This window comes from Cicer arietinum, chromosome 7, assembly GCF_000331145.2.
Source record: "Cicer arietinum cultivar CDC Frontier isolate Library 1 chromosome 7, Cicar.CDCFrontier_v2.0, whole genome shotgun sequence".
NCBI lineage: Eukaryota > Viridiplantae > Streptophyta > Magnoliopsida > Fabales > Fabaceae > Cicer > Cicer arietinum.
In genome coordinates, this window is record NC_021166.2 from 14,665,436 (window position 1) to 14,675,622 (window position 10,187).

Here is a 10,187-nt window from a genome sequence, read left to right on the forward strand (position 1 = left end):
AAGAGTGGAACAAAATTTGGCGAGATATTCTCTTACCCTTTTGACTTGACTATTTAGTTAGTTAAATTAATGTTTGTTTGTTTGTTACATAGGAACTTGTTGTTGTTTTGTTATTTTCAGTTTTCAGTAAACATCATCATTTTCTCATTAATGCAATCTTATCTTGTTCCAAATTAGTTCTGTGTTTGTTAATCTATCATTATGGGGGATATTAGGCTTAACAACCGTGTCGATCAAGGCCAAACTAAGATTAAGAATGTTCCTATAGCTGTTACACCTGAAGGTTTTTGGTGTTGTCCTTCACCTGTTGTGTTTCAAAAAAGTCTCATCAAGAATCAAAATCCTTTGAATAAAACTAAACCTTCTTCACCACCGCCGCCGCCGCCGAAGACTAGTGTTCAGAAAAAGGCGGTGCCTGTGGCTGTGACAGTGACTGAGAGAAGAGGTTCTACACATGCTTCATCTAGATTAGTGATTTCTGATGATCAACAATGTAGTATTGATTCAGAAAGGGTATCAGCAGGTACATCTTTGGCTGGTGAGAGAGTTTCTTCTAGACCGAAAATTGAAACTATGCCGAGGAAGGTAGCTATTGAGTTTGGTGAGCCTGGAACTTGTGATATGAAGGTTGTTTTGTTAGGGAAGCAGGGTTTTTCTGTTAAGTTGAGTGTGCATAGGGATGTTTTGATTGAGAAGAGTAGTTTCTTTTCTGAAAAGCTCTCAGAACAATCGGATTTGTCTTGTTTACAAGTCGGGGATTGCGAGGATGTTGAAATTTATGTTGAAACTGTTGGTTTGATGTATTGCAAGGAAATGAAACAGAGGCTCATGAAACAAAATGTTTCTCGCATTCTTCGGATTCTTAAGGTATTTTTCTATATGTATCATGCTTTGCTGCAGTTTAGATTTTTCTAATCTAACTTTGTTTGTTGATGGAAATTGTGGTGTTTATGTTTCTTTTGTACTCAAAAGGTATTGTAAATTTGAGATTATCATTATGGCATCTGAGATCAGCTTGTCGGTAGCTATTTACTACTGCTTCTTACGATTTGGTTTACATTGCATTTACATAATGTTACTAGCAAGTGCGTATTTGTTTGTTAATTGTTAGAGCATATAGAAGTTTGAATTTAGGAACTATGAATGTTTTGTACTATTAGTGATATTGTTACTGTAATCGAGTACACCAACATCATGATTATGAAATGTAAGCTTCTGCGGTGAAAGGAAAACTGGTGCATTATAGTTGTTTCAAGAATAATTACTTGTAAGGCAATTTATGGATGCATATCACCTGTTTTTGTTTTTCAAAAACAATCAGTTAATTACTGAGGTATATTCACAGAAAACTGGGATGTAACAAGTTTTGAGATAGTATATGCTTTGTTCAAGGATTTGTGTTTATTTGAGTTACTTGATTATTCCTTCAGGTTGCAGAATTCCTTGGCTTCAGCTCATGTATCCAATCATGCTTGGAGTACTTGGAGGCTGTTCCTTGGGTTGGAGATGAAGAAGAAGAAAAAGTGGTCTCAACTGTACTACAACTCCAAGGCGAAGGAATCGGGGTCAACCCTGTGTTGAAACGAGTTTCTTCCGACATTTCCAATGTCCCAAAAGACACACTTTCCCTCATTATTGAACTTGTTCTCAAAAGCAATGAGGAAAAAGGTCGCCGAGAGATGAAATCCATAGTTCTCAAGCTCCTCAGGGAGAATAACAGTCTTCCAAGTTACGCGCGATCCAACGATATATGTAATGACATGATATATAGATCATGCAGAAGCTGTGTGGACTCATTGTTATCTCTTTTCAAGCAGGTTGCAGAACCATCCTTTGCAGAGAAACCAAGCAACGAAAGAGATTCTGTAGTAAAGCATATAGCTCTTGAAGCCGATAACATTTCCTGGTTGCTCGATATTTTAATTGACAAACAAGCAGCTGATGAATTTGCACTAATATGGGCAAACCAGCATGAATTAGCTTCCTTACACGCAAAGCTGCCTATCGTATCTCGCTATCACGTTAGCTGCATTTCAGGAAGACTATACGTCGGGATTGGTAGAGGAGAGTTGTTGCCGTCAAAGGAAACACGGCAGTTGTTGTTACAGACGTGGCTGCAGCCACTAATGAACGACTACAATTGGTTACAGCATGGATGCAGGTCGTTCGATAGGAAACTTGTGGAGGAAGGAATCGGGAGGACAATTCTCACCTTGCCTTTGGAAGATCAACAAAGTATTTTGCTTTCTTGGGTTGGAAGTTTCTTGAAAACTGGTGATAGTTGTCCTAATCTTCAAAGAGCTTTTGAGGTTTGGTGGCGCAGAACTTTCATTAGGCCGTACATCGAAAATCAAGGTAATGTTGTGTCAGATTGTTCAATGGCGTCGAAGAAGGACGAATAAAGAAGTATATGATGAAACAATATGAGATTTATGAATATAGTTTCAGTGGTATTATGGTTGGTAGAATTGCATTTTATATAACAAGTTTTAAGGGATTGTAGAGACTAAGTTGACAGAAGAATGTGTGTTAACCTCCTCCAGCAGCTGACAAAAAGTTTAGTATTGAAAAGTGTTATTTGTGATTGTATGAGTTGATTGTGGATTCTATGTGGAAACAAAATAGCTGAATTGATGAATTTGTGTTTTTGGTTTTTTGTATAATCTCTTCAAAGGAGTGGAGTGGAATTCTTAGTTTTTTAACTAATCTGATTGTAAAGATAGTAGCATGACCTTAAATCCTAGTATTACTTTATGAGTAGAAGAAGTGACATGAGATAATGAAGTTTGTGTTGACTTGAAAATTTCCTACTAAGATTTTTATTATAAATTTATATTTGAGATAAAAAGGTTTTAGGTTAAAGGTATAAGTTGACAAATGTTTGAATCTATCATATCTATCATTTATATTTAAAACAGACTTCTGAATGTCACCTCATCCTGAATGTCACCTCATTTTATTTCATTCAGCTATACAACCCTTAAATGCCACCTCACTCCCGAATGCCTAATCTCCTTCAATCATTCTCTCAATCCCTAATTTCTTTAATATATTTTGCCATGTCATTATATTTTGTTATATATTTAAAACAGACTCCACTGATGTCGACCTCTCCTCCTTTCTCTCCTCTCAATCATGCTTTCAATGTCTAATCTCTTCGATCCTCCTCTCAATCCCTAATTTCTTTAATATATTTTGCCACGTCATTATATTTTGTTACCTTATCATATTTCATCTACATCGGCCAAAAAGCTGATGTGTACATCTCAATCTTAAGAGTGTGCCCTCCTCCTTCACCAATTTCCTTAATCTCTTTAATCCATATTTCTCATCTTCCTTCCACAATTTCTTTAATACTTCCAGAATCTATTTGATAATATTATTTTATAATAAATTTATAAATTATAAAATTATTTTACAATTATTTATAATAAATTTATAATTTATAAATTATTTTACAATTTGATAATAATTTATAATTTATATTATTATCAAATTATTTTATAAGTTATTTTATAATAAATTTATAAATTATTTTTATAATATTATTAGTCATTTATCAATGGTAATAATTTATATTATTAGTCATTTTCAATGGAAAAAAACCACATAATCACTCATAAATATCGACATAAATATCCTCATCTCATTTCATGAACAATTATATTATTCCACTTATGATGAGTAATGATTTTATACGTTAAAAATTAAATTACTCATTAATGTCAATCCAATTATAATTTCTTTCAATTCATGTCAATCCATTTTTTAGTAATATTTTATACAATAAAAATATATATTCTATTTGACAAAAAATACACAAATTTATAAAAAATAATCATAAAATAAGAATATATGAAAAATTATTAAAAAAGCTACTTTCAATTATTAAAATACACAAATTTATTTAAAATTATAATATATGAATATATTAAAAAAAATATGATGAACAAAAGTTTACTATATATATGTGTTTTGAAAAAATATGTTAACACTAAATTTTTATCAATTAAATTATATATTTATAATTAAATGCTATTTTTTATTTTTATTTTTCTTATTATAATGATAATTTGAATGTTAAAAAATTAATGAAAATTTAAGTATTGCATAAAATTAAATTATTGTAAAACATATAATGATAATTATATTCTTATTTTATGTAAAATACACAAATTATCAATTAAATTATATATTTATAATTTGAATGTTGAATTATATTGTAGAACATATAATGATAATTTGTGTATTTTCTGTCAAACAGAATACATATTTTTATTTTATAAAATATTACTAAAAAAATATATTGACATAAATTGAAAGTAACTATAAATGAATTGACATTAATGAGTAATTGAATTTTTAACGTAATTGAAAGTAACTATAAAATGGTCTGACATTAATGAGTAATTGAAAGTAACTATAAAATAAATTTCAAACTCTTGATAAAATATATTCAATAATTTTTTTTTACAACAACTTCTCGTGCTCACAATTAAACATCATACTAATAAAACAAATAAATTTAGACTACGCTACAATATAATTCAACATTAATATTTTTTTTAAATAAAAAATATTAAATAGTCAATCATATTTTTAAATTTTTACATCTTATTTTTGGGTTTGTATTTTATATTTTATTTCATCAAATAAATACAAGTACTGGAAATTAAATTGACACGTACAATGAGTCAAACAATTATCATATATAATAAGTTATCATACCAATTTTATGAAATATTTTAAAAATTAAATTAGATGATTGTGATAAACATGATATTCCCTCATTTTAATTTTCTTAATCATATTCAATTATTACAAATTAATAAAGTAATATTATAAGATAACTATATTTATAATATATAAAATATTACTTATAAAACTTAAAAACTTATAAAATTATTTTACAATTATTTATAATAAATTTATAATTTATAAATTATTTTACAATTTGATAATAATTTATAATTTATATTATTATCAAATTATTTTATAAGTTATTTTATAATAAATTTATAAACTATTTTATAATATTATTAGTCATTTACCAATGATAATAATTTATATTATTAGTCATTAAATTCAATAAAAAAAACCAGCTAATCACTCATAAATATCGACATAAATGTTCTTTATTTAATCTTCCTTTTATGAATAATTATATTATTTCACTTATTGTGAGTAATGATTTTATACGTTATAAATTAAATTACTCATTAATGTCAATCCATTTTTTTAGTAACACTTTATAAAATAAAAATATATATTTTATTTTATAGAAAATACATAAATTTATTAAAAATAATCATAAAATACGAATATATGAAAAATTATTAAAAAATTTACTTTCAATTATTAAAATATATCATCTATTATATATATTTAACAATCAAAGTACAATGAGTCAAACAATTATCCTATATAATAAGTTATCATTAGAATTTTATAAAATATTTTAAAAATTAAATTAGATGATTGTTATAAACATGATTCTCCCTCATTTTAATTTTCCTAATCATATTCAATTATTACAAATCAATAAAGTAATATTATAAGATAACTATATTTATAATACATAAAATATTACTTATAAAACTTATAAATTTATTTTACAAATCAATAATTTTCCTAATCATATTCAATTATTACAAATCAATAAAGTAATATTATAAGATAACTATATTTATAATACATAAAATATTACTTATAAAACTTATAAATTTATTTTACAAATCAATAATTTTCCTAATCATATTCAATTATTACAAATCAATAAAGTAATATTATAAGTTAACTATATCTATAATACATAAAATATTACTTATAAAACTTATAAAATTATTTTATAATTTGATAATAATTTATAATTTATATTATTATCAAATTATTTTATAAGTTATTTTATAATAAATTTATAAACTATTTTATAATATTATTAGTCATTTACCAATGGTAATAATTTATATTATTAGTCATTAAATTCAATAAAAAAAACCACCTAATCACTAATAAATATCGACATAAATGTTCTTTATTTAATCTTTCTTTTATGAATAATTATATTATTTCACTTATGGTGAGTAACGATTTTATACGTTAAAAATTAAATTACTCATTAATGTCAGTCCATTTTTTTAGTAACATTTTATAAAATAAAAATATATATTCTATTTAACAGAAAATACATAAATTTATTAAAAATAATCATAAAATACGAATATGTAAAAATTATTAAAAAAGTTTCTTCCAATTATTAAAATCTATCATCTATTATATAGATATTTAAAATAGACTCCGATGCCACAACAACTTATTTTTTTATTTATAAACTTTTGATGAAATATATTCAATAATTTTATTTTACAACAACTTCTCATGCTTGCAATTAAAATATCATAATAATAAAACAAATAAATTTAGACTACGCTACAATATAACTGAACATTAACATTTTTTTAAAATAAAAAATATTAAATAATAAATCATATTTATAAATTTTTACATCTTATTTTTAGATTTGTATTTTACATTTTATTTCGTCAAATAAATACAAATACCATTATATGTTGAAAAATAAATTAACAATCAAAGTACAATAAGTCAAACAATTATCCTATATAATAAGTTATCATACAAATTTTACAAAATATTTTAAAAATTAAATTTGATGATTGTGATAAACATAATTTTCTTTCATTTTAATTTTCCTAATCTTATTCAATTATTACAAATCAATAAAGTAATATTATAAGATAATTATATTTATAATACATAAAATATTACTTATAAAATTTATGAAATTAATTTTAATTTGCCCATAATCAGTATTAGTAATTTGTAGGGAACAAATGGTCGCTTTTATCAGCATCGCTTTTATTCTGCATGGAAACAATACAGAACCAATTAAAAAAATAATATGTTTAACGGTGCATTTTAGACGATCTCAAATGCAAATTTATCCCCCAAAAAAAAAAAAACTTTTCTCCATATTTAACAATTTATTCTCTTACTCTACATTTTACTTAAACTATTCATTTTTCCTTTTTTATTTCTAAAAAGAATATTTTTATTTACTTCATTAAATTTTACAAATATTTCGAAAAACTAAAAAATTAGACTTTTCAAGAACACACTTGTGTTTCGATTTTATTCAATTTAAGTTCACTCAAACATAAAAATATTTCGGAAAGTTTATTTTTTTTTTCTTTATGAAAACTATTTTAAGTTTTCAGTAATACAAATGTGTTTTGACAAATTTAAAAACTTTGTGTTTAGGGTATTTAATATTTCGGAAAGTTTAATTATGGAACGCAAGTATTTAAAAATATTCAAACTTTGTGTTTTAAATTTTCTTTATTAAATATATTTGTATTTCAAAAAAATTAATTGAAGTTTTTTTAAACATATTATGTTTCAAAAAATTTAAAATTTAATTATTTTTAAAAATTATAAAATTGTATTTTGATTAAAAGTTGGGGATGGGTATGGAGTAAAATTCTTTAAAATAAGCTATTACTGATTTGAGTTACAAGCCCAAACAAGACTTCTAGGTTGAAGTGGGCTAAATAGAAGCTGGCCCAATCTGAAGCTTGACACAAGATATTAGTGGATATTTATTCAATTCCCCATATTTATTCATTTTTATTGGATCTTAATTTTTGGTAGTGTATTAGTTGATTGATGGGCAAAATCGAGAAAACCAATGAACATTTTCCCAAGATATTATGTCTACAAAGATTTTTATTTGTTTGAAATTGACTTGTTTGTTTCATGAACGTGTGTGATGATTCTTCATTATATGCATATTTTTCATTGTTTTTAGTCATATTTATCTTTAATCATTAGTTAATTTAAGGAGTTATTTGATATATTTTGTTGATTTTAGCTCTTTGATTTAATGAAATATTTATGATATTATTTCCTTGATTAAGTAGGGATTTTTCGGAGTTTTGTGTTGTTATTTTGTTTTAGTGCAGTGCTGAATTTTGGTGAGAAATCAACATGACCTATGTAGAGTATGTCAGCCATATCTAGAGTTTAATTGGAGTCAAACTAAGTGCAAATGAAAGCTAAGATCCATAGCTACAACTTTCATGAAGATACCAGAACCAAATTCGGACTTGAAAGAGGAGAAAAATGCAATATACGTCGAACATCAGATGTTGAACGCTTGGAGCGTGTCAGACGCGCCTGAGGCGCGTTTCCAGCCAGTCAACACTGTTCAGGCGCGTCTGGGGCGCATGACGCGCATCAGCAACCATAAAAATGCAATTTTTTTTTACTGTTTTAGGGATCTTTTTCACTCTTGGGAAGTTGGGAGACTTGTGCTCTAGAATAGAGACTCAAAGACGACTGTTTCTAACATCATTGGAGCAGTTTTATCAAGAATCATTCATGAATCCTTCTCTAATCTCTATCTCTTTTATCTCTGTCATGAGTAACTAAACCCTATTTGTTAGGGATGAGTGTAACAAGATGAAACCCTTATTTTTATGATTTAATTTCTAGTTATATGAATGACTTTATTGAATTATTTTTCTCATCTCTGTGCTTAATGTTTTTTATTGCTTGATCAACATTAAAATGTTCTATGATTTGTATTTTGAAACGGAAGTGGACTTTACGAATGCTTGAGATGAGAAATTCATGAATTTGAGTCTAAACATAGGTGCAGGTCATGAAACCAATTAAATTAGTTGCAAAACAATAATTTACAAGAGAATTTCTATACGCTAATGCTTAATTCTAATCTTAAATCTACTAATGAATTAGGGGTTACTTTGTAATTAACAGTTCTGTCACTAAGACATTAGAGCAAGAATAATAAAGAGAATTCGGTAATAATTCAATAAAGGAATCCAATAACTAGGATCAAATTAGACACCAAGGTTAGATTCGAAGTGAAACTCATCCCTGACATTTTTCTCAATTTATAAAGGATCAATTTTACTAATGTTGTCAATTTTAAATATTATTTCAATTAACTTGGGAACTTTTTGTTCAATTTTAGTAACTAAATATAATTCAATAGTAAAACGCAATACTTGAGTTCGACACTCGGTACTACCGTTTTATTAGTACTTGCAACGATTCAGTACACTTGCTGAAACACTGTCATTGTGATGTTGTTACCAACGACTTTGATCAAGCTAAAATTTGGGCGTACAAAATTTATGAAAAACTTAAAGAAAAAGTAGATTGGTCAACTCAAACAAACCCCATTAATTTGAATAAGGGCTAATTTTGCAAAAAAAAAAAAAAATAATTTTGAAAGCTTTGAAGAATATATGGAGCGGGGAATGTTGAATTTTTCTAACAAAAGCCCAAATGTTTTGAGTTTTTTTTTGGGCGACGTTCTTTCAACTCCTAAAAATTTTGGAGTATTTTTTTTTGGATGTTAGAATTCAATAGTCTAAATTGTCAATCCGTAGCAAAAAATAAGATTATTAATGATACTGAAAGCTTTAATACAATAGTATTTTTATACATTTTGAGTAAACGTTAGAGTGACACAATTTTTTGTTCATAGCAGGATGATTCAGCTTTAAGATGTTAAGAGAAAGTTGGCTTTTGTACCCCTCAATTAATCCTATACCCCTCATTTAAAAATTTTATTTTTAAATGTCTAAACTACCCTTGATAAAACTGTTAAAATTTAAAAGAATTTTTTTTACCGGAAATTTCATTATGAATGAAATTTCCGGTAGTTATAGATGAATACCGGAAATTTCAAAATGAATACCGGAAATTTTGTTTTTGAAATTTCCGGTAGTTATAAATGAATACCGGAAATTTCATTTTTGAAATTTCCGGTAGTTATAAATGAATACCGGAAATTTCATTTTTGAAATTTCCGGTAGTTATAAATGAATACCGGAAATTTCGTTTTTGAAATTTCCGGGAGTACAAAATTTTTTACAATTACAAATTTTTTTACAATTACAAATTTTTTTTTTCTTCTCATTTTTACAATTACAAAATCGTTTATTAGTAAAACAAAAATAATTATAATATTTTAAAATACCAAATATTATTTATAAATTAATTAATAAAATAAATTATATTAATAATAATAATAATAAAAGTAATAATAATAATAAAGTAAAGTAAATTATATTATTAAAACTTTATATATTTTTTAAATATTTTTATTATTATTTTTTAATTATATTAACAATATTTTA

At 25.7% G+C, this 10,187-nt stretch overlaps 1 protein-coding gene across 1 annotated transcript; it reads left to right on the plus strand.

Annotated features, from left to right (window-relative positions):
* The first annotated feature begins 6 nt into the window (after positions 1-6).
* Positions 7-2,706, plus strand: LOC101504107 (BTB/POZ domain-containing protein At3g50780). The gene is made up of 2 exons (XM_004509168.4): positions 7-867; positions 1,431-2,706. The coding sequence occupies exons 1-2, from the start codon at positions 202-204 to the stop codon at positions 2,400-2,402; spliced, it is 1,638 nt and encodes a 545-aa protein (XP_004509225.1). The 5' UTR covers positions 7-201; the 3' UTR covers positions 2,403-2,706.
* Positions 2,707-10,187: the final 7,481 nt, after the last annotated feature.